This window comes from Mytilus trossulus, unplaced genomic scaffold (genome assembly GCF_036588685.1).
Source record: "Mytilus trossulus isolate FHL-02 unplaced genomic scaffold, PNRI_Mtr1.1.1.hap1 h1tg000122l__unscaffolded, whole genome shotgun sequence".
In the NCBI taxonomy this organism is placed as follows: domain Eukaryota; kingdom Metazoa; phylum Mollusca; class Bivalvia; order Mytilida; family Mytilidae; genus Mytilus; species Mytilus trossulus.
Window position 1 is genome coordinate 1,255,062 of NW_026963298.1, and position 25,716 is coordinate 1,280,777.

The 25,716-nt window shown below is 31.2% G+C and overlaps 1 protein-coding gene across 4 annotated transcripts in view; it reads right to left on the minus strand.

The window, feature by feature from the left end:
• LOC134700147 (cingulin-like protein 1) overlaps positions 1 to 25,716 on the minus strand; it is a 54,600-nt gene that overhangs the window by 28,678 nt on the left and 206 nt on the right. For 2 of the 4 annotated variants that reach the window (XM_063561512.1, XM_063561510.1), the window contains exons 1-2: positions 25,598 to 25,713; positions 17,263 to 17,413 (exon numbers count right to left, since the gene is read on the minus strand). In XM_063561512.1, coding sequence (XP_063417582.1) covers positions 17,263 to 17,384 — 122 coding nt within the window. In that variant the 5' untranslated portion in view covers positions 17,385 to 17,413; positions 25,598 to 25,713. Of the gene's footprint in view, positions 1 to 9,760; positions 9,869 to 17,262; positions 17,414 to 25,597; positions 25,714 to 25,716 lie in introns of those variants that run through there. The other 2 variants (XM_063561511.1, XM_063561513.1) reach the window with 2 other exon arrangements.

Below are 25,716 nucleotides of genomic sequence, written 5' to 3' on the forward strand. Positions count from 1 at the left end.
AACTTAGAAATACACAAAAACTTGTAGAGTTTTGAGTAGATCACTTCAATGTTATTAAATGCAGTATTTTGTGTAAACATCATTTGTGCATTTTAAATGCTTTATACATGATATATAAACTGACTTTTAGTTAATACTATATATTTCTGATTTGAATATTCAATATATTGATCATGATCACAGTTGACGGTTTTAAGTCTCTCTATGTCAAAGATATTATCTAAAATATTGTTTCCAAAACTTAAATATCCATGTAAACTTGTAGAGTTCTGAGTATATCACTTAGATGTTACAATATGCAATGTTTCTTGTTAACATCGATCATCCATGCATTTTCTACATGATATATAAACACTTTTAGTTAATACAATATATTTGTGATTTAAATATGTATTGATCTCGACGTCTCTCTATGTCACAGATATAATCTAAAATATTGTTTCCAATCTATGTTGACACAATCGTCACTTTTTAAATTCATTTATTAATTTCAATACGACTCTCTGACCTAAAACACTAAATTTAAATTCCACTGAATACTTTATCATAAATAAATAAAACGGAAAAATTATATACAAGTAGTTTGAACTGTATTTTAAATGTCAATAGTTATTGAGGTATTGGTTTTCATTTATATAATCTTAAATAAAACTTAAAGTTCCTATTAGAAATCTGTGAACTTAAAGTTCCTGTTACAGATCTGTGAACTTAAAGTTCCTGTTACAAATCTGTGAACTTAAAGTTCCTATTACAAATCTGTGAACTTAAAGTTCCTATTAGAAATCTGTGAACTTAAAGTTCCTATTAGAAATCTGTGAACTTAAAGTTCCTGTTACAAATCTGTGAACTTAAAGTTCCTGTTACAAATCTGTGAACTTAAAGTTCCTATTACAAATCTGTGAACTTAAAGTTCCTATTAGAAATCTGTGAACTTAAAGTTCCTATTAGAAATCTGTGAACTTAAAGTTCCTGTTACAAATCTGTGAACTTAAAGTTCCTGTTACAAATCTGTGAACTTAAAGTTCCTATTACAAATCTGTGAACGTAAAGTTCCTATTAGAAATCTGTGAACTTAAAGTTCCTGTTACAAATCTGTGAACTTAAAGTTCCTGTTACAAATCTGTGAACTTAAAGTTCCTATTACAAATCTGTGAACTTAAAGTTCCTATTAGAAATCTGTGAACTTAAAGTTCCTGTTACAAATCTGTGAACTTAAAGTTCCTGTTACAAATCTGTGAACTTAAAGTTCCTATTACAAATCTGTGAACTTAAAGTTCCTAATAGAAATCTGTGAACTTAAAGTTCCTATTACAAATCTGTGAACTTAAAGTTCCTGTTACAAATCTGTGAACTTAAAGTTCCTATTACAAATCTGTGAACTTAAAGTTCCTGTTACAAATCTTTGAACTTAAAGTTCCTATTACAAATCTGTGAACTTAAAGTTCCTATTAGAAATCTGTGAACTTAAAGTTCCTATTACAAATCTGTGAACTTAAAGTTCCTATTAGAAATCTGTGAACTTAAAGTTCCTATTAGAAATCTGTGAACTTAAAGTTCCTACTAGAAATCTGTGTTGAATACTAAACCTCTACATCCTACGACCTACATCCACATGCTCAATGTTGTTATCCAGTGTATGTAACAACTCCATCAAATAGTCAAACAGATAAATATACACTGAAAAGTTCTTAGTAAGTCCATATTTGTATATTATTGAAAGTAGACACCCATGGGATTGCAAAAAAAATATATGAAAAAAAGTTCATTACTTTAAAAATCACAAGCTAGCTTCCTTAATATACACTGAAAGATTCTGAGTGAGTATATATTGTTCAAAAGAATTATTACACGAATGTCACTATTCCATCAAATAAAGTAAAAAGAGTGAGTTCTGAGTAAGCCTTAAGCACAATTTTTCAAATTTGTTAAGATTCCACATAATCACTGAACGTATAATTTTTTTAGCTGTCAGTAATGTTACAGATTCTCTTATAAAAATGAGATCATGTGACTATATCAAACTAGATTAAAGAGGCAATTTAATGAACAATCAATTTTTTAACCATGTCTGTGTCAATCGTGATGTCAAATCAGCAAAAAAGAATAAAACTAAATAATTCATGAAACAGTTTAATCAACTTTAGAAGTGATCCTGTAAAATTCTGTTAAAGCTCAGACTGACTAGAGTTAAAATCAATAAAAGAAAGCTTTAAAAACAAGAGGCTCTCAAGAGCCTGAATCGCTCACCTTAATTCTTTTGGTTAAATCTCTCATCAATGATTATTTTGGCTTTTCAATTTATCTAAATGTTTTTTGGATCGTCCTATTTTCTTCAAAAGCTAAAAAAAATAATCATTTTCTCCTATGTTCTATTTTAGCCATAGGAGCTATGTTTCTTGACATACAAGGAAATAAAATATAAAATTTATACTAGATACTCTGAAACTCATTTAGCCTAAGTTTGGCTGAAATTGATAAAGCAGTTTCAAAGGAGAAGATTTTTTAAAGTAAGTCAACATGATGAACAAATTGTGAAAAAAGTCTTTAAAGGGCAATAACTCCTTAAGGGGTCAATTGACAATTTTGGTCAAATTGACTTAATTGAAGATCTTACTTTGCTGAACATTATTGCTGTTTACAGTTTATTTCTATCTATAATTATATTCAAGATAATAAACAAAAACAGCAAAATTTCCTTAAAATTATCAATTCAGGGGCAGCAACCCAACAACAGGTTGTCTGATTCATCTGAAAATTTCAGGGCAGATAGATCTTGACCTGATAAACAATATTATTCAATGTCAGATTTGCTCTAAATGCTTTGGTTTTTGAGTTATAAGCCAAAAACTGCATTTGACCCCTATGTTCTATTTTTAGCAATGGCGACCATGTTTGTTGATAGATCACAACTTCAGATACAATTTACAAACTAGATACCCTAAGGAACATTCAGTGAAAGTTTGGAAGTAATTGGCCCAGTAGTTTCAGAGAAGAAGATTTTTGTAAAAGATTACTAAGATTTACGAAAAATGGTTAAAAATTGACTATAAAGGGCAATAACTCCTAAAGGGGTCAACTGACCATTTCCGTCATATTGACTTATTTGTAAATCTTACTTTGCTGAACATTATTCCTGTTTACAGTTTATCTCTATCTATAATAATATTCAAGATAATAACCAAAAACAGCAAAATTTCCTTAAAATTACAAATTCAGGGGCAGCAACCCAACAACGTGTTGTCTGATTCATCTGAAAATTTCAGGGCAGATAGATCTTGACCTGATAAACAACGGTAACCCGTGTCAGATTTGCTCTAAATGCTTTGGTTTTTGAGTTATAAGCCAAAAACTGCATTTGACCCCTATGATCTATTTTTAGCAATGGCGACCATGTTTGTTGATAGATCATAACTTCGGATACAATTTACAAACAAGATACCCTAAGGAACATTCAGTTAAAGTTTGGAAGTATTTGGCCAAGTAGTTTCAGAGGAGAAGATTTTTGTAAAAGATTACTAAGATTTACGAAAAATGGTTAAAAATTGACTATAAAGGGCAATAACTCCTAAAGGTGTCAACTGACCATTTCCGTCATGTTGACTTATTTGTAATTCTTACTTTGCTGAACATTATTCCAGTTTACAGTTTATCTCTATCTATAATAATATTCAAGATAATAACCAAAAACAGCAAAATTTCCTTAAAATTATCAATTCAGGGGCAGCAACCCAACAACGGGTTGTCTGATTTATCTGAAAATTTCAGGGCAGATAGATCTTGACCTGATAAACAATATTACCCCATGTCAGATTTGCTATAAATGCTTTGGTTTTTGAGTTATAAGCCAAAAACTGCATTAGACCCCTATGTTCTATTTTTAGCAATGGCAACCATGTTTGTTGATGGATCAAAACTTCGGATACAATTTATAAATTAGATACCCTAAGAAACATTCAGTTAAAGTTTGAAAGTATTTGGCCCAGTAGTTTCAGAGGAGAAGATTCTTGAAATAGTTTACGACGACAGACGACGACGGACGATGACAGACGACAGACGCCAAGTTATGGCATAAGCTCACTTGTCCCTTCGGGACAGGTGAGCTAAAAAAAGAGGCTCTCAAGAGCCTGCAGAATCGCTCACCTTCATTTTTTGGCATTTATCTTTGGTTTTAAGAGTCTAAGTGTCCAATTAACTCGTAGTCTGTTTTTTAAACAAATTGTGTAAAATTGTCCTTAAAGGACAATAACTCTTTAAGGGGTCAATTGACAATTTTAGTCATATTAACTAACTGCTTCGGTTTTTGAAATATAAGCCAAAAATTACATTGTACCCCTATGTTCTATTTTTAGTCATGACAGCCATGTTTTTTGACGAAACAGAAAATAAAACACAAACTATATTCTAGATACCCTATTAAGGATCATTCAGCTTAAGTTTTGTTGGAATTGGTTCAGTAGTTTTAGAGGAAAAGATGTTTGAAATAGTTTACACCAGACAGACAATGACGACGATGACAGACACCAACGGAAGCCAAGTGATGGCTTAAGCTCACTATCCTTTGGAACGATGAGCTAAAAAGTGACCTCAATCAATAAAAAAAAATAAGTCCCAAAGAGGTTAAGTTAAGCCTGGTTCCACTGTATTTGCCAAATCTGTAAGAATTTCCACTTGGGAAATCAGATTCTTAAATAACAAATTATGGTTACCGGTTAAATAGCATAACAGTTTATATCTACTATAACAGTCTCATTTAAAACTCTTTATGAAAAGCAATTTGTGAATTGTTATTATAAATTCATTAAAATCAAAATGATCTTTAAAACGCTCCACCAACAAAGTAGCAATTATGAATATAAAATGTATAATGATTTTGATAATGTTCAAACTTGAACAATCTGAAATCTAAAACTTCAAATAACTATAATCATCTTTAATACAATCAATTACTTCTTTGAAAGTTTTTTTTTTATCACTAATATTTCATATAATATCAATATTATATCCATAATTATAATCTCTTTTTTTTTTTAAAAACAATAATTCTTTGGACTATTATTTTGACTGATTATTAAATCAAAATTTTAATATTTTTAATTTATTAAAAAGTACTTGTGAATTTTTCTAGTTCTTGATTATTCGTTAAAAGTATTATGTCAATAACATTGAATAAGTCTGAGTTATGGTTGACATACTGTTCACACTTGTCACTAAGCTGAAACTTAATCTTCAACTGTCACTTGCATGAGAGTTTTATGATTTTTAACAAAATAATAATTTCATAACTTTAATTAAATAAATCATATATCATGTCATTTACAAAACTTCTAAAATTAATATTCTTCTGATTCAATGTCTACATGTTACACATACTTGTACGAGTGTTTAGACAACTATGACTAATAAAAGAAGAGATTTAACTTTTTCAGAATGCATGTTATAGGGGTAAATTCAGAAAATAAATATACGTCATCAGGGATCGCCCATTTAGGGGAGAGCTTTCTGTATAACACTGAAGTTATATGGTCTTCTGATTGGTAGATAATGTTTGTAATAAATATTTGTTGGTAGATGGATCAAAACTAGAGTTGAAAAAAAAAAAAAAATAAATGCTGAATGTACATATTTTTTTCCCTTCAGGGTTGAAAAGTAATGGGGGTCAGTATGGGAATTCAGTGCGAATCTACATTGTTTGTAAACAAGGCCATGTGAATGCCCAAAAATGCCGCATGACCCTTAATGTTTTTATTATTGCAAAAGATAGGGCTACATTTGTACTTTCATGAATGATATATGAAAGATTTTAATTTCGAAAGGTAAATCAGGTATAAATTTATTTCCAAACATAGATTAGCATTTAAGTCAATGGGAGATTTTTTACTGAATTTACCCCTATAGGAAAATATGCACTTTTTCACTGTACTTGTCCAAGGCCACACAATAATCACAAAACTCATTTCCTGTAAATGTTAATGTAAAGGAAGCATTTTGAAACCATTTAAAGCTGTTTTTTACACAAATTTCTATCTTTAACTGCGGCTATCCAGGATGCACTCAGTGAACTGTGAGAGAAGCATGAAGTATATTGTAAAAATCAGTTTTTGTGTCCAGATTGAAAGAAACAATAGAAATTACACTTGAGAGTCATGATATCAATGAAAGGCATGAATATTCTGTCCATTTACATCACATTTTACACATATTTCTTCTCATAATGTATAAAATCATATGAAAAAAATGGATTACCTCCCTTTGACGGAGTGTTTTTTTTAGCTGTGTTCCCCATGTTAAGTTGTAGAATAAGTGGTAAATAAGCACTTTTCTAGTATTTTAACACTCGAATAATCTGACCGCATGAAGATATGCATTTATTTTTATATAACGCTTTGCGTTTCTTTATTTAAAGAATATACTAGACAAGTTTTCATGATTACAGGTCCTTCATCTATGAAACAAGTGTTGAAATGTTTGTAATTGGATTTTTAAGTTAAATTATTGCTTTTACATACTCTAAATTGTTACTTCAATCTCCCAAATGTAAATTTTGGTCATACCTAATCTTATTTTTTCATATTTGGCACTTTTTTCTACTTCAGTTCTAGCTGTCTAGTTTTGGCGAAGAACCCATCCTGATGTTGGGGTAACAGGAATTTCTGCAGAGTGATTGTCAATGACATTTTGTGAAATTTACAAGTAATTAAAACACAGATTTATTATAATGAAACATAATTGTTGTTTTATTTGGTATGAAACTGCTTAAAAAAGCCTTTGAAAAGTCTTTTTGTGGTATTTTCATGGTATTTAACCAAAATCTTCCATATAAGGAAAAAAAATAACTAAGAGTACACCAAGACTTTAGTTTATAGATGTACTTGCAATACTACTCAAAGCAAACACAGAAAACAATTCATATTTATCAAACATAGTATTTTACACCATTCTTTTAAAAACAGTGAATGCCCAACTGTATATACCAAATATACATTGGCCGCAGTATGGGCTGTAGTATAAATTTTGCTCTATCTTTACAAATTCAGCATTTTTGAAGGTTGTATTGAAACTGGAACTTGAAAATTGGATACATTACATGTTTATTACAAAAACAGATGGAAAAGAAGTAAAGAAGTCTCTTATAGGGGTAAATTCAGTAAATAAATATACGTCATCAGGGACCACCCATTTAGGGGAGAGCTTTCTGTATAACACTGAAGTTATATGATCTTCTGATTGGTAGATAATGTTTGTAATAAATATTTGTTGGTAGATGGATCAAAACTAGAGTTGAAAAAAAATAAAAAATAAATGCTGAATGTACATATTTTTTTCCCTTCAGGGTTGAAAAGTAATGGGGGTCAGTATGGGAATTCAGTGAGAATCTACATTGTTTGTAAACAAGGCCATGTGAATGCCCAAAAATGCCGCATGACCCTATGTTTTTATTGTTGCAAAAGATAGGGCTACATTTGTACTTTCATGAATGATATATGAAAGATTTTAATTTCGAAAGGTAAATCAGGTATAAATTTATTTCCAAACATAGATTAGCATTAAAGTCAATGGGAGATTTTTTACTGAATTTACCCCTATAGACACTTATCAAGAGGGGATAACTCTTCTGTTTTTATAAGGGGAGATAACTCTTCTTTTTTCTAATAGGGGAGATAACACCTTTATTTTCATTAGTCATATTTAATATAAATACTTATCACTCTTTTCTGAGAATTAAATTAATTAAAAGCTGTGGAATGATTTTCAATAATACAAGTCTCCACAAGAGACCAAATGACACAGAAACAGCTATATGTGAACAGTCTTCAACACTGAGAAAAGCCTGCATGTTTACCTATAATATATATGCAGCAGATATATTCATTTATAAAAAAAAAAACCTTTAAAATGCAAATCTTATTTTTATTTTATTTTAGGTACAGTATGTACTGTGGATTCATTTAAAAGTTTCTGGTATTCCAATTTTATGGATTTTGTGTTTAGAGGAAATCACAAATTCAAATAGTTTAAGGAATACAAATTTTGGTACCCATGTACACCAGAGCTCTGCATGTGAACATTAAATTGAAATCTTAGCTACAAAATACATGTACAATGTCTTTAGATATAAAACTTTAATATAAATCAATACACTTTCAATCTCAGAGATTTTTAATAAGATTTTCTATTAAGTTTCATTATTTATAGCATGTTTTAAGTAAATTGTTTAAATCAATGCTATTCTTCTTAACCATCTTTAATGATCTTATAGAGAATTTTAAATATTTGCTACAAAGAGGTCTTATACATGCAATTGTGTAATGAATAATAAAATTGGTAAATTTGAAAATGGTGATTAATAAAATTAATAATATAATGGGCACTGTGGGTGCTTGTCTACATAAAATAAACTGTTAAAACAGAGATATCTCTCCCCGGCATGTAATTTCGATAGTATATAATAAGAATGTGTCCATGCATAGTACAATCCTTTTCTATGTTCAATGTTACCCTCAAATTGGGGTCATATCTATAATTGGGCTTTAAAATTAGAGAGATAATAGCAAAGGAAACACAGTGTACTAAGGTTCAAGTTGATTGGGCTTCAACTTCAACTGAAACTTAGTGACCTTGACCAAAAACTTTAACCTGAAGTGGGACAGACATACAAATGGACGAATTGAGCCACAGACCAAGAAACATTATATATGCCCCTTTGTAGGGCATAAACATAGCAATTCTTTAGCCAAACATATCTATACTATAAATTTGTAGAAAATTCACTTAAACTGGTAATTAATGGGGCTGCAGTAATATTTTTCTTCATGTTAAAGATAGTGGCGGATCCAGGGGGAGGGTTCGGGGGGTTGGAACCCCCCTTCTTTTTGGACAATCAATGCATTTGAATGGGGACATATAGTTGGAACCCCCCCTTTTTGTCCTGGGTTGGGAACCCCCCTTTTTTAAAATGGGCTGCATCTGCCCCTGGAAGACCTCACATAGACTTTGAAATGAAGAACAGCAATACAAGCATTGTTGCTCTGCTATTTGTGTTTTCTGTTGTGAATTTACTGATTTTGTGCCATGGAGCAAATATAAATGAAAATCAAAACCCTGACCACATGCACACCTTAATATGCTCATAAGGAATAAAGCAAACACCAATCATTCAATCAATATATATATACATGGGTTGTTGTCTCTTTGATACATTCCCCATTTCCATTTTCAATTTTATGTACAAACCTCCAACAAAGTGAAAACTTTCTAGCATTCAAAATGTAGGGGAGTTATTTGGAATTTAGCTGGGACAGACAAATTTAGGGACAGACAGGGGTAAATCAATGAGCCCCCAAACTTTCAGTTGTATTTCCTAGCTGGCATGGGCCTGATGGGGGCATAAAAATATAGATTTTCATTATCTTAAAAAAAAATCTTTAAATAAGACATCAAACATTATCAATACTTTTTTTTGGGACATTTTTAGAATTCAATTTCTTTAGACTATTATATAACATGCATATCTAATGTTTCCCTTTGAAGGATTTAACATAAATTTCAACATTTATGAGAATAATAAGTAAAAATCATCAATATATAGCATATACTTTTAGGTTTCAATTCTATTAAGAACCAGAAGCAACTTTTTTGTTGACTATAAAAGAAGATGTGGTATGATTGCAAATGGGACAACTCTCCACAAGAGACCAAAATGACACATATACTATTGAAAAAAATAAGATTTTCTCCAAATTTAATAAATTATTACACTTACCTAGAGAATGTTTTAAATGAAATACATGCAGCTGCACTGCCAGATTTTTGAAGGATTAAAATCAATACTCTGTATTTATACCCTTACCAAGATAAAAATCTTCTAACAAACTAAACAAACAGATATTGTTCTTACAAGTTGTATAAACTGAAGAAAACTAAGAATGCTTTGTTTGAAATGCACGTCAACTAAACTGTGAAAAACTTCCAACTTTTACAGAAAAATAATCAATTAGTCATGTTTAAGGGGAAAACTTTATATAAGATTGACCTAAAACATTTTGTAATAAATCATTTTATTTAGGACAAGAAATTTTACAGAAACAAATTATATGTTCTTAACACCACTGGCGCCAAATCAAGTTAGATGGAAGGAGTTCGTCAATGGCCTATGGTTCCCGGAGGAGCCAAGGGCCTAAGTAAGATAGTAAAATTTGGCTGAAACATGATTTTTGATTGTTTGATATTCACTGACTTGAATGCCAGTTAAATCTGGACTCATACCAATTTGGTCTGTAACTTTGTTTTGGTACAAACATTGGTCAATATAATATAATTATGAGACGTTCAGACTTGTAAGAGGTTTATAGCTAGCTATAAAACCAGGTTTAATCCACCATGTTCTGCATTTGAAAATGCTTGTCCCAAGTCAGGAATATGACAGTTTTTATCCAATTGTTTTTTGCCAAATTGATTAGGGACTTTCCATTTTGATTTTTTCCCCCTCTAAGTTCAGTATTTTTGTGATTTTGCTTTCTTTAAACAAATGTTAAGCATTTTTTTTCAATATTGATTGATGAAGTCTCAGGGAGGGTATCTTCAATGTATATAAAACAATGCATATTTAGAGGAAAATAGGACATCATAGTTAATATACATAGAAAAAAAGTTGAATTGCATTTTGTCATAAATTAGGTTTGAATTCACAACCTCAGTGTTGACTAGTGATTACTTAGACCATTCAAAATTTTCATCAGATTCAAAATACTCCTACATAAGAATACTGTGGATTCATTCATAATCGTGGGATACCAACCAATTCTACATAAGAATACTGTGGATTCATTCATAATCGTGGGATACCAATTGTACATAAGAATACTGTGGATTCATTCATAATCGTGGGATACCAATTCTACATAAGAATACTGTGGATTCATTAATATTCGCGGGATACCAATTTTCGTGGATTTTGTGGTAAAAGGTGAACCACAAATTAAAAAGTTCAACGAAGTACAGGTTTTCTGTAGACTTGTATAAAGACTTTGGAAAAGTCACGAATTCAAATATCCACGAATATTAAATGTTTCCTCAATCCACCAAAATTGATACCCACAGTATGCACATCTATATTGTAATTTTGTCCTCAATAACTACAGTTTCATGAAATTCAGTTTTGTGGTTTCCGAATAAGTGGGGTTGCAATAACAAAATGTTTCAGACTTTATTTAGGCCATTATTCTTAATTCACAGGGGCATAACTCCTAGAAAGAAATTTGAATAATTTCCTGTCTAAACTTTAATGTACATCAACATAGTGTATCCTTATTATTAAAATGTTCCATGAAATTCTGATGTGTTCTTTATATATAAATTTGAGTTGTGAGATATTTTCCCCATATTTATCTTAAAATTAAAAAAAAATATAACTAGTTCATACTTACAAATAATTCATTTTGGCAAGATTAGTATAAATAAATCCTCTCTTTTATTGTGAATATTATATAGAATTCATCTTGGTTAGAATTTTAAAACAAGTATCCATATTTCTTTTTGAAATCTAGGTATACTAATCAATGTACTTCAGGTAAAATCCAGGTGAACTTAATTGTTGATATGTTTACATGCAGAGATACTTTGATTACACTGACAAAAAATGTCCCACACTTGGGTCCACAAACTTGAAACGTGTCAGAAAGTGTAAGCTTGTGTCAGAGAACTAATCTCAGATTGTCACTGCAAGAGTGATAACTTCAAGGTCAGTGTTAAAGCACGACTCAATACATCCAAGCTCATTGTCAAAGCCTGAGTGAGATGCAAGCTCTTTTTTGAAAGCCTGAGAGAAACCAAGCTCATATTCAAACTTTTAAAATGAAAAAAATATTCCACAAAATGAGCTCGCAATTAGAATTTAAATTCTTGTTCTTTAGGAGATTGTTTGAATTTAATATGTCCAGAATTATAAATTCAATAAGTTTTTACAATGAATTAAATCAGAAAACATACAAAATATACAAAACTTCAAAGCATTTACACTCTTGGGATTTGTTTACAGTATAATCAAATCATACAAATGTTTCAGCAATTATTAAACTGAGATATTCATTTCCTAACAAAATTCACATAATAATAAATGTCAATATATGTCATTAAATGTGTATAATTGTAGCTGTCAAAAGATTACATGAGTCATTAAAAGTCATTTTATTGACTTATATATGTTCAACCTCTTTATGAAAAATAATTAATTTCCAATTACATAGTTTGCCTTATTATGTTGTGTAAGAGAGGTTTAATTTCCTGCTAACCTCTTCCACCTGATTACTAACAAGGGTCTACACTTTTTAGATTTATAGATTATCGTTGATCATCTCATTGAGATTGATTTTGGAAATTTCTCGCTTGATCCGTTATGGCAAAAGTGTAGAACAGCAATTGAGTTGAGATGACCAATGATAACCTGTGTATTATTAACCTACATGTATGACAATTAATTGTCAATTTCATATCAATGATGTGCCCCCTAAGTTTCTAGCAATAATTTTCATATCACACAACCCAGCTGAGAAAGGAAAGTCATAATGGCAGCAAGATCAAAGGAAAATTTACAAAAAAAAAAGCAATACATTGTAATAGTAAATATCAGATTTAAACCAACTAAGTTTCTCTGTTGACAATGATATCTGATGTTTATAGTAAATTAACAACTTTTGTATATATATATTTTTTTTTTATATAGTAGCAGAATAAAATGGGTACCAGTCATGTTATGAATTATGTCAGAATGGTATTTCAAATTCAATACATCACTTAAAATAGTCAACCATAAGTTTATCAGACACTTAACTTAATCAAGAGATGTGGTACGGCTACCAATAAGACAACTATCCACCAGTCCAAATTAAAGATAGATTTTTGCAACTATATATAGGTTACTGTTCAACTTAATAATGAGGAAAACTTTGGGTGCCAACAATTACAAAATTCCTTTTCTTTTAGAAAGGAAATATATGGTATAAATGTTAAATGTTTCCATTGCTAAATGACTAAGCTTTTTATTCTATTACACAATAAAATTCTCTTAGATGTATTTCAAAAGTAAAGAATTTAAAAGAATAGATAATGCCATGAAACAATGATCAAGGTATACAAAAATGGCTTACACGAAAACTTACAATAAATTGTCAAAAAAATATTGATTTGTGCAGGGGCATACAATTTATAATTCCAGCAGAAAATACTGTTTAAATAAATGCATTAAAACAGAAAGGTTTATAGATTACCTGTTATAAAAAGATATATCAGTGGAGATTAAATATTGACTGAAACTTTCACAAATTGTAAATATTGGCCGAGGTTATCTTATTCCAAACCTTTAGAACATTTGATAAAGATTGATTACTTACAGAAGAATATTTATCATGGCATTCAACTTAAATAACTGTGCAATAGCATGTTTGGTATTAAAGTGTTGTAACAGAAGAATATTTATCATGGCATTCAACTTAAATACTTTGCCAGAGCATGTTTGATATTAAAAGTGTTTTAAAGGTACCAGTACTAGTTCAATATAAATTTAAGTGGTGTTGAGAAGGCAACAAATCTGTGGTTAAAATCAGTAAACTTTCTGTCTGGCTTGAAATGAGATTTTACTGGTTTGAATGGCAAATGAAATTTTATATTTTTGTTTTGAATTGTTATTTTTCGTCCAAATAAATGTTGTTAGACGGGTTTATACAGTTTATTGTCCAAATAATAAACTTTCTCAAATTTTTGTGCTACATGTATTTCACATTTTCTGATCGGTGGGAGAAAAATGTTTATCTAATTCTTGGTCAATTTATCCCTTTCTGCACCCATTGTATAAAAAAATTTAATCAACTTGTGGTTCGATTGATCTCAGTTCTTCATTGGTTAAAATCTGATTATTAAGGGTTGCATGGAAATTGTTGGCAAATTTTTCTTTATAAATCTCTAACTTGAAATTTGTCACAAATTCTACCTATAAATCTATTATAGCGTTTGCATTGATAGGCAAAAGCTCAAAAACATAGTAAGTTTTCTTTTCGTCAGTTGATAAGACTTTCTTTTTATTTTAGATCTTGCATTATTGATCCTTTTTGCTGTATAGTTTTCTTAGCCTATCTCATTTAATCTTTTGAGAAAGTATGCAAAAACTAACAAGAATTATCCATCATTCCAATTGTTCAGCCTTTATGACTTTTTTGTAGATCTTGTGCTATTCATTATTCTAATATTTAAAGTGCCTTATCACCCACCACGGTGACCTACATGTGTATCATATATTATGTCTATTAAAGTTTTTAAGATAAATGATCAAAATTCCATATTCCTAGGCCATCATTAAAAATAATTAAGACATCCCCCACCCCTCCTCTTCCCTATCTCATGGTTGCTACTTTCTTTTACTTTGTCAAAATTTTCCCCAAAAATGGCAGAAAAAATATTAAACAAATTTACCCTCCACAGTCAATGATACTAATATAAGCTTATCAATATATGGCTTTTTTGGAGATTTCTGTAATTAACAGCTCAAGAAATTATCAAAAATCTGTAACACATTTGGACGTGAGAAGTACAAATGTATGTTACAATGTAACAATGGCTAAACAGGTGGACATATTTCTCTCATACAATATGACCTGAATGTTATCAGCCATGTCAACCTGTATTTTATATAGTTTCAAGATGCAGTTCTGTTTCTGTTAAACATGTATGTCTCAGTCATATTTTTGTCATATTTTATTGCCAAGGAAAAAGTGAGCATACAAAATACCAGAACTTTAATTAGCTGCACTGGTCTTCTACATCAAAACACCTGTCACTATAAGAGAATATCTGTAACATTACTAAGGCTACCAGTCTTTCAATTAAAATAGTGTATCATCTTAATATGATTGAAATATTTGCTACTGAACAACGATCTATCTAAAAGAGGGACGAAAGATACCAAAAGGACAGTCAAACTCATAAATCAAACCAGATGCTCCGCAGGGCGCAGCTTTATACGACCGCAGAGGTTGAACCCTGAATGGTTGGGGCAAGTATGGACACAACATTCAAGCTGGATACAGCTCTAAATTTGGATTGTGATTAATTAGTTGACACAGCATAGGTTTCTGAAATAGAATGAATGTGGTCTAATGAACTTAAAATTTTTGTTTTGCCTTAGAGCAATTCACTATGCTGTTGAATATTAATCCTCTCAAAAAAAAATTTGTAGAAATTTCTTTTTATTTATGAAATTTCAAATGAGAAAATTGACCCCCCCCCCCATTTTTTTCCACATCCCCCTATCCTTTATTCCAAAACTGATCTCAATTCAAATTTTTAATGGAGTTTGCGACAATAATTACTCATTTAAATAGTCATCATAAAATATCAAAATGTAAAAATGTGCTTGTTATCACTGAATGGTAAAGATTACATCCTGATTTGGACCAACTTGAAAACTGGGCCCATAATAAAAAATCTAAGAACATGTTTGGATTCAGCATATCAAAGAACCCTAAGAATTCAATTTTTGTTAAAATCAAACTAAGTTTAATTTTGGACCCTTTGGACTTTAATGTAGACCCATTTGAAAACAGGACCAAAAATTAAGAATCTACATACACAGTTAGATTTGGCATATCAAAGAATCCCAATTATTCAATTTTTGATGAAATCAAACAAAGTTTAATTTTGGCCCTTATTCCTAAACTGTTAGAACCAAAACTCCCAAAATCAATACCAACCTTCCTTTTATGGTCATAAACCTTGTGTTTAAATTTCATAGATTTCTATTATAAGTTATATGGTTCGCTACTGACCCCATACGGATCCATAGAGGGTTAGTAAAATCCATAGGGGGTGAGGCCAGAGGCCGAGTCCCCTATGAATTTTATTCACCCTCTATGGATCCGTAGGGGGTCAGTAGTTAACCGTATAACAAATTTATCGGACGCTGGACTTTTTCTGCAGCGTTTTGCTGAAAAATAAACAATGAAACACAACAACATTAATGGATGACGTCGCAATTAACGCGTCATGAACCCCATATGAAACTTACTAACCCCATATGGTCTCATAGGGGGTCACCACGTGACTGCGTTTAACCAATCACAACGTGATAATTCATCTGTGGTCCGATAATAACTTATACTAAAGTTATGGTGCGAAAACCAAAACAAAAAGCTTATTAAGACCCCTTTTTGGCCCCTTATTCCTAAACTATAAGGACCAAAACTCCCAAAATCAATACCAATCTTCCTTTTGTGGTCATACACCTTCTGATTAAATTTCATAGATTTCCATTCACTTATACTAAAGTTATGGTGCAAAAAAGTTGATTCAACTACTATTCTATACAAAGAAAGATAACTCCAATTGATTTCTAATTACTTAAAAACCAAGAAAAATGCTTATTTGGACACCTTTTTGGCCCCTTATTCCTAAACTGTTAGAACCAAAACTCCCAAAATCAATCCCAACCTTCCTTTTGTGGTTATATACCTTGTGTCAAAATTTCATAGATTTCTATTTACTTAAACTAAAGTTACTGTGCGAAAAAAAAGAATATGCTTATTTGGGCCCTTTTTGGCCCCTAATTCCTAAAAAGTTGGTATCAAAACTCCCAAAATCAATCCCAACTTTCCTTTTGTGGTCATAAACCTTGTGTTAAAATTTCATAGATTTCTATACACTTTTACTAAAGTTAGAGTGCGAAAACTAAAAGTATTCGGACGACGACGACGCCAACAGCGACGCCAACGTGATAGCAATATACGACGAAAATTTTTCAAATTTTGCGGTCGTATAAAAATAAACTGACAATGCCATGGCTAAAAATGAAAAAGATATACAGACAAAAAATAGAAAACATGATGTATGTAACATAGAAAACTAAAGAATAAACAACGTGAACACCACCATAAACTAGGGGTGCTCTGGAAGGGTAAGCCGATCCTGCTCCACATGTTGCATCCATCATGTTGCTCATGAGATAACAAATAAATCTTAAGTGCATAAAGGTTTTCTGATATAGATTGAAATTCAGTTGTGTATACTTATAATAATGAGTATAATGCTTACTTTGGTATTGGCCTCTACATGATCTATAATATTACTATGACCCCAGTCTTTTATTTAGTGTACAGTATATATATGTATCATCCTAAATGTGAATGAAATATTTGCCACTGCACAACAATCTATTCACAATGGCATGAAGGTTTTCTTAAAAATGTTAAAATTCATTTTTTTTTATAAAATAATGCTTACTTTGGTCTTGGCCTAGAAGGTCTAAAACCATGATTACTATCCTCCATTTGGTCTGTAGAAGCAGATTTAGGCCTCATATCTGACCACACAACAGATCTCTGTTGTAATATAGCTGTTGTCATGGTAACATGATACACTTCAGCTTAAACTTCTGAAACATTAAAACAAATTTAAATCAGTCTGTCAAATAAATCTAAATAAGAAAGACAGCTAAAGAGAGACAACTCTGATTCAGATGTAAGGTAGAAAAATTCATGAAACCTGAAAACCATATCAGTCAGTGGCGGATCCAGAACTTTTCCTAAAGGGGGGGCCTGCTGAGGCCATGGGAAAATAATTCATGGTTTCCCCTAACCCGACCGGGTCACTGTTTTCCCGCCGGGTCATTCAATTTTTTTTGTGAAAAAAAAAAAAAAAAAATATTAAAAAAATAAAAAAAAAAAAATAAAAAAAATAAATTAAGATAATTTTTTTTTGCAGAGACAACTAAAAGTGAGTTGGAAGTATGCAAGATTAAAGTTCCGCTGTAGAAACAATACATATAGATATAAAATTATGCATGGTTACAAAAAAAAAAAAAAAAAAAAGCCTGCCTGCCGGGTCTTTAAAATTTTCCCATGTTAGGGGAAACCAACAATTAATTTCCCATGGCCTGACTGACCTAAAGGGGGCCTGCTCCAGTCATGCTTCAATGATTCCCTATATAATCAACCAAATTTGTGTCCCACGAAAGGGGGGGGAGGGGAGCGCCTGGACCCCACTTGATCCGCCTATGTCAGTGGTGGTTGCTGAATGCATAATCAATTGTAAGTCACAGAAGATCCCTCATAATATATGATCAGCTGTACGAAACCTACCTCGAAAATGTAGAATAATTACAACAACAAAATTGATGACCTTAGAGAATCAAATTAAATTATTGACACTTAAATATTTTATATGTGAAATGGTCATTTCATAACATATATACATATTACTTTATTAGATACAATACAAAATATTCAGTAATAAAGTGAAATTTTGTTTTTCTGGTAAATGTAATCACTGTACAATGTATTTATCATGTTTATAAGATACATTGTAAGTCAAGAATCAAGGGTGTTAACGTAATGTTTACAAGTAATTACAAATATGATGCTGCCACTGGTCACAAAAATCACACTACAGTGCCTTCTGTATGAGACACCCATTAGCCTAACACACAGCACAAGGAAACACAGTGGACATAGTGAATGCATAAACAAGGCAGCTTAACTTTTTCATAATTTTCTATTGTATTCCATGTTGCTATTAAAGTTTTAATTGAAGTGGGGCGAGTTGGCAGACCTCTATAATAATTAATATACATGTATCCATCTGGGTTTTACCTTTTTCATACATGTTTTGTAAGTAGGATGAGTTGGTAAACTACATGTAGGTGTGGGGAACTTTTTTGTGGGGCAGGTTGGTACACAAGAATGCAAGAGTGGGGCATTTTTTTAGAAAATTGGGAGAGTTGGTGAAAAAGACCCTGAGAAAAAAAATTTGTTTGTTTCACCCTCAGCTGCCACTATATGTAATGCTAAAATTGAAAGAAAAATTTTTTTTTTTGGTTTGTCGCTAAAAAAATAGTTAGTTCTTCGCCGAAAAAAAAGTATTGCACAGTAAAAAAAAACCATAGCCCCCCCCCCAGAAAATCAAATGGTTGCTGCCTAATTTGGTGAATAAACATATTCCATTCAAATTGGGAGAGTTGGTGAAAAAGTTTGGAGATTTGATGTGAGTTGTCTTGCTTTCATTTACATGTACATGCTGTATGTCCTCCCGAGGCCCTATAAATTTGGTGAATTAACATATTCCATTCTATTATATTTATAATATATATAAATAGTTTTCATGGACAATATTTCTAAAAATCCAAACACATTTCACAGTTACATTGTAGTTTACAATATTTAATCTGTTAAATTATCACATTATCGATATGATACAATATTAGACGTCTTTACACTGGTATGCAAATTTGTCCGCCATTACTTAACTTCCCTTAAACTTTGAACATGTTGAAATCAGAATTTGAAAAATTGGATGTCACAATTAAAAAGTGCTTTTTGCTTGATGTAAGCACAGGGGTTTGTTACAATTTGCCAGGTTTACTATATCCTGCTATTCATACGGAGTTTGGAGTTTGTATTACTATAGATGGTAAACCTGGCAAATTGTTACAAACCCCTATGAAGGAAGAAAGTTATTTGAAACATATCTTTAATAGCTCATTCTGAGATATAATTCAGCTATATAGTATTACTAAAAGTGTTAAATGTATGTATTCAAGATTCCGCCAATTTAGATGCACCCCTTGATTGACTGCAAGGGTACAGCGGATCCATGTACACTCCCTAAGGGTTAATGGAGATGTGACCTTTACAATATTATACCACCACCAGAACAATCCCCATCCAACGTCGCTCAAGGGAGCATGCAGGACACCGGGAAGTCTGTTATTATGGTGGAGGAAGCTGAAGTACTTGGAGAGAACCCCCAGGCCACTCAATGGAAACAGACAAACCAGAGAGATATCAGAAGAATTGATCTCCAGGTCAAGTAGGGGACAACTTTGACCAACTGAGGCCCCCTAAGTACCCATTCTAGTTTAAACTCCGGTCTGGGTACCAGAGATGTGCGTGAGAGGGTGAAAATTACCCTTCTGATGTACTGATATTTTTAGCACCCCGAGTGAGAATCGAACTCAGGACCTTCAGACTGAAGCCATCGGTCTTAACCACTAGACCACAAACTCACACAAAAAATGTTTATTGATACATGTACATGTATATATCTATGTTTAATGATGCATTTCATTTAACTAAGGATTAAGAATTTGTTTATAAAAATCTGTCTCCTCACAGTTGATAGGGAAATTGACATATATACATCAAGTGTATTTCAAAGTAAAACATTCTTACTGACAGCATTTCACATACACAGCTCGAAATAACTTGTCCAGTTTAACAATGATTAAAACAAATAATCAAATACATCTCTTTTATCTTGTAACAGTATTAAAACATTTGACTTTTCTACTCTTTACACAAGTATTCCACATTCCAAACTAAAAGACAAATTGAAAGAGTTGGTATTGCTTTGCTTCATAAAAAAGAATGGCCAACGTAGATACAAGTATCTTGTCTTAGAGAGGAATAAATCCTACTTTGTAAAGGACCTCTCCGATTCAAACAAAAAATTCTCTGAAACTGATATTATCAAGATGCTCGATTTCTTGATTGACAACATATTTGTTACGTTCGGAGGACATGTTTTTCAACACTGGGCAACAGACTGTCGGCATTCCAATGGGAACAAACTGTGCACCTCTACTTGCCGACTTATTTCTTTATCATTATGAGGCTGACTTCATGCAGGAACTTCTTAGGAAGAAAGATAAGAAGTTAGCAATATCCTTTAACTCTACTTTCTGCTATATAAATGATGTTCTTTCACTAAATAATTCAAAATGTGGTGACTATGTGGAACACATCTATCCCATTGAACTTGAGATAAAGGATACTACAGATACAGTTAAGTCGGCTTCATATCTTGACTAAAATACATCTAGAAATTGACAATGAGGGTCGATTGAAAACAAAGCTTTACGACAAAAGAGATGATTTCAGCTTTCCAATTGTGAACTTTCGATTTCTAAGTAGCAACATTCCAGCAGCACCTGCATACAGGGTATATATATCTCCCAATTGATACGATATTCCTGTTCTAATAGTAGTAAAATCACTAATTCTTCCAAATTTAACTTATATTGCATCAAATATGTACATCCCAAAGGAAATAATACAAAAGTTTAAAACTCTAGTATATAAATTTATATGGAATGGAAAAAAAGATAAAATTAAACGTGCAACCCTTTGTAAAGACTATTTAGAAGGAGGGTTAAAAATGATCGATATAGATTTGTATCTAAAAGCACTTCAATTACGCTGGATTTTAAAACTTAAACAAAATTCTGGTGAAAATTGGTCAATCTTACCTCAAGTTTACTTAAACAAATTTGGTAAAAACCTTTTGATATTTCAAATGAACATTAAAAATGTTAATATGTTAGACAAAAAAATATTTAAATCCCTTCCTGAGTTCTATCAGCAATTGATTAAAACTTGGATTAATGTTAAGGGGGGACAGACAAAGACCCCGCAAACATTTCTAGACATAAGAAAGCAGATTTTATGGGGTAATCATAACATACAAACAAAAGGAAAACCCTTATTATTTACTAAATGGATTGAACAGAATATTCTGTATGTAAATGATATACTTGACGAAAAAGGTTATATATCAGAAAATAGAATATTAACCAAAATAATAGATAAACGTGATTGGATTCGAGAATTATCCTTATTAAAGAAAGCTATTCCAAAACATTGGCAGAATATTTTAAAGCAAGAAAGCTCATATAAAACAACAGTAAATATAAATAATTCAAAAAATCTGCAAATACTACTCAATCACAACATTCATCCAGAAATGAGTAATAAAGAAATATATTCAATACTATTTGTCCCCCATAAGCAAGAAAAACCTGTAGGTTTTCTAAAGTGGGAAAGAATCTTTGAAGAAAATATAAATATAAAATTTAAAAGCACTCTTGATTTTATTTTTAATTACCTAGATAACAACAAATTTAAAATGTTTAAATGGAAATTGCTTCACTTCATCCTTCCATGCAATGAACTGCTAGTTCAGTGGAAAGTATTAGAAAACAATACTTGTAATTTTTGCAAAGAAATTGACAACTATAAACATTTTTTTATTACATGCCAGTATAATAATACTTACTGGCAAGAAATAAATAAGCTTTTACTTTATCTTCAAATAGATAGACACATTCTAAAGATAGAAAATTTAATAACTGGCTATAAAATTGCAGACAAAAAATATTCTGATATAAACACCCTGATAACAGTTATATTTTTCTCAATATATAAGGCACATTTTGTCTCAAACAAAAAAGAAACAAAGATAGAAATCTTTAAAATTTTTAAAAAAGAAATAAACGACATAATAAAATTAAATGCGATAAGAAACATTGAAACCGGAAAAATGTTAATAAAGACGTCAACATATTGTAACCTGTAAGTAAAAGTATTACTGGTTGACAAATTAACATATGCTAATTACCTTGGCCTAGTCTAAATATTATACCACGAGGTGCCACAAACAAACAAAATAAAGCTACGCAAATAACCTTTTGATTTGAGTTAACATAATTATTCACTTACCTATATGTGTATTTTCCTAAATAAACATGATCAAGAATGTAAGCTAGGAAAAATAAATCCATAATATCACAATATAAAAGAATATTAAAAAGTTAGGCTAACTCCAATACACTATTCTCGAGACACTCCTACACACGTTACCTGTACATGTAAGAAAGTAAATACACATAATATAATAACAAAACGGCACGGCGTAGAACCGTAAATTTTTTCCAGATTTATAAACAGAAACACACAATTTGATTTTTAAATGAATGAATCTATTTGTATTGATGTTTATTTATATAATGTATTATGCTTCATTGTAAAACACTAACATTAATATAATATTTTATTATATATTCTCCCTGGATGTATAATAATTGATATACAGGGATACTTAGCCTAAAGCTGTAAGCTAGGTAAATTGTTAAACAGCATTTAGTGCAATAAAGATGATCTAATTGTTTCAAAAAAAAAAAAAAAAACGATATTCCTGTGCTTGCATTTCCTATCATGATTTTCTTGATAGAGGGTTGCTGCTCACAAGGAAGCTATTAAACCAAGAGTTCCAAATGGTGAGGTTGAAATCATCCCTTCTTAAATTTTATGGACACCATCACGAGTTGGTTGACCATTATGGAATAACCATTGCACAAATGATATTGGATATGGACCATAATTTGGTATTCGGCCTTTGGTTTCTTTTCGTATCCTTTTTTATAAGTTCTAAAATTTTAACTTTTATTTTGTGGGTTGTGTTAGTGTTAGAATAGTATGAATGGAACAATTGAGTTTTTCGAGAAAAAATTAATACATTTTGATTCACTGTTTACGTGACATGAAACCAAACAGGAAACCAATCTTTATTTTCTTTATTTTGCACAATATAATTCAAAAGGCATAAATAAACACCATTACTAGTGTTACTTGCTTCATGTTAATGTTTAAAATCTATTTTCAATGTTATATTAAAGTTTTTTTTTAAACCTGACAGGAAACCATAAGAAACCGAAAGCATTTTTTTAGTTTTATTTTATTGCAAAATCTGCTTAAAATAATCTGAACAGTATACTTTTTCTTAAAATCCATCTTAAATGTAACTGAGTATTATAAAACTCCTAAATATGTGCTTGTTTTGAAAACAACTAGTACAATTTATTCAGAATTTTCCATATTTTCTCCATTGATACAGGATACTATAATCGTTGTATCTTGATGTTTAAGCAAAAAAAATGTATTTATATTTGGTTTTGATATTCCAGTTATAAACAATTTATTCCAAATCATTGGCAATGTAACATTCTTTAAATCCAGTAAAGAAAAAAACTTTTAACTTGGAATTAAAATCTTTAAAATAGGCACACTGTGATACTTGTGACCTGTACACCATCTACATGGTTTCAACATTTTAACCTACTTTAGTGGGCTAAAATCAATAAAGAATTTCCTTTCAAGTCATGCATGGTAAACGTTTACTTCTCCTTTGACAAGTTTATTGCGTTTCTGATAAGTGTTTGCAGAACATGAATAAAAAATATTAATTAAAAACTGTGACAGGATTCCAACTTTGTACATTCTAAGTGTAACGGTATATTAACGTCATGTATTTGTTATTAAATTATATTTATTCACCTAAAATATCCAGTAATATTTACTGCTGATGTTAAATGAATCCAACGAGCATTGGTACAATGATAAGAGACGTAATTTGATTGATTTTTCCAAGGACTCTTCACGTCATTATCGGGAAACGAAGTGTGTTCTAATGTCTGTCAAATATGAAATCGATTTTGTCAAGTCATTGGGCATTTATTTTCACACAGGATCGTATGTAACATTATGCACTTAGGAAAAATAACAGACCACCGGCGCAATCTCTTTGACAATTGTATTTTCCTCTTTTAAACAAGACGAAACAAGTCTACAGATTATGTTTGCTAACATCCCGTTGGAAACAAAAACAATGTTTAGACCTAGTATTTCGTACATCCGGCTGTAATGGCGTTATCACATGTTAGTCATATGTTTCACGTATGACCGGAAATGGTAAGAACTTAAGGACAAAAACAATTTTAATAAATAACTGGACTTCTGCTTCTGATTTACCTGTTTGAACATCTCGCGAGAGTTCATATTTGCATATTGTTTTTAAGAATTCTATTACAACAAAGCAGATTACATCATCTAAAAATTGCGTTACGAAATCGGACACAAAAATCACGCCACTGTTCTTACATCTGCTACATAAATTATACTTATAGTTCTCAGCATTTTCTTCTCACTATTCTTATTGGTCGATGTTCTTTGTTATTTGAAAGCAAAAGTTACGAATTTGCTGGTGACGATTATCTATAAATCAGTCAGCGTTATGCTCTTCGGAAGCAATAAGTAACGCGAGAAACGACAAAAAAATACGGTTGTAGAATCTTTGAAATTCGTATATTTTAATTTTTTTTCTAGGGAAGAGTAGCATACACTTGTATGTTGATAAAAAATAATGGCATCTTTAGATGTAGTTGCAACTTTTCTTACAGTAATTCACATTTTATCACTTTTCTATAGTTATAGGAAACGGAGCCCAATAGCAAATTATGGTCCATATGCTCCTTACGTCGTAACTACAATCCCCTTCCCTTTCATAATTCTGACCTACTGAATTAGACTACATTTATTGTATTGATCAGATGTGTTATCACATAAGCAACACAACGGGTGCCACATTAGTCCGAGATTACTCTGACGTCAAATGACTTGTCTGGCAAAACGGAATAGTGCCACATGTGTATGTGGAGCAGGATCTGCTTACCCTTCCGGAGCACTTGGTGGGTTCGTGTTGTTTATTCTTAGGTTTTCTATGTTGTGTCATGTGTACTATTGTTTGTCTTTTTCATTTTTAGCCAAGGCATTGTCAGTTTGTTTTAGATTTATGAGTTTGACTGTCCCTTTGGTATCTTTCGTCCCTCTTTTACAATATTTCATAACAAAAAATTTTTGTCATTCATTAGTGTGTGATAAAAAACTTATCTCAAATTAACTTAAAAACAAAATAATTGTCAGAATAATACATAAACTCATTTTCTTACGGTGGGGTCTTCTAATCGTAAAAAAATCTTAGTCCGCCATATTGTTTCTATGAACGCAAAACATCTTGGTCACAACTGGGTTTGAACAAAGCCGCTGTATAGTAAGGGCAAAAACCTTT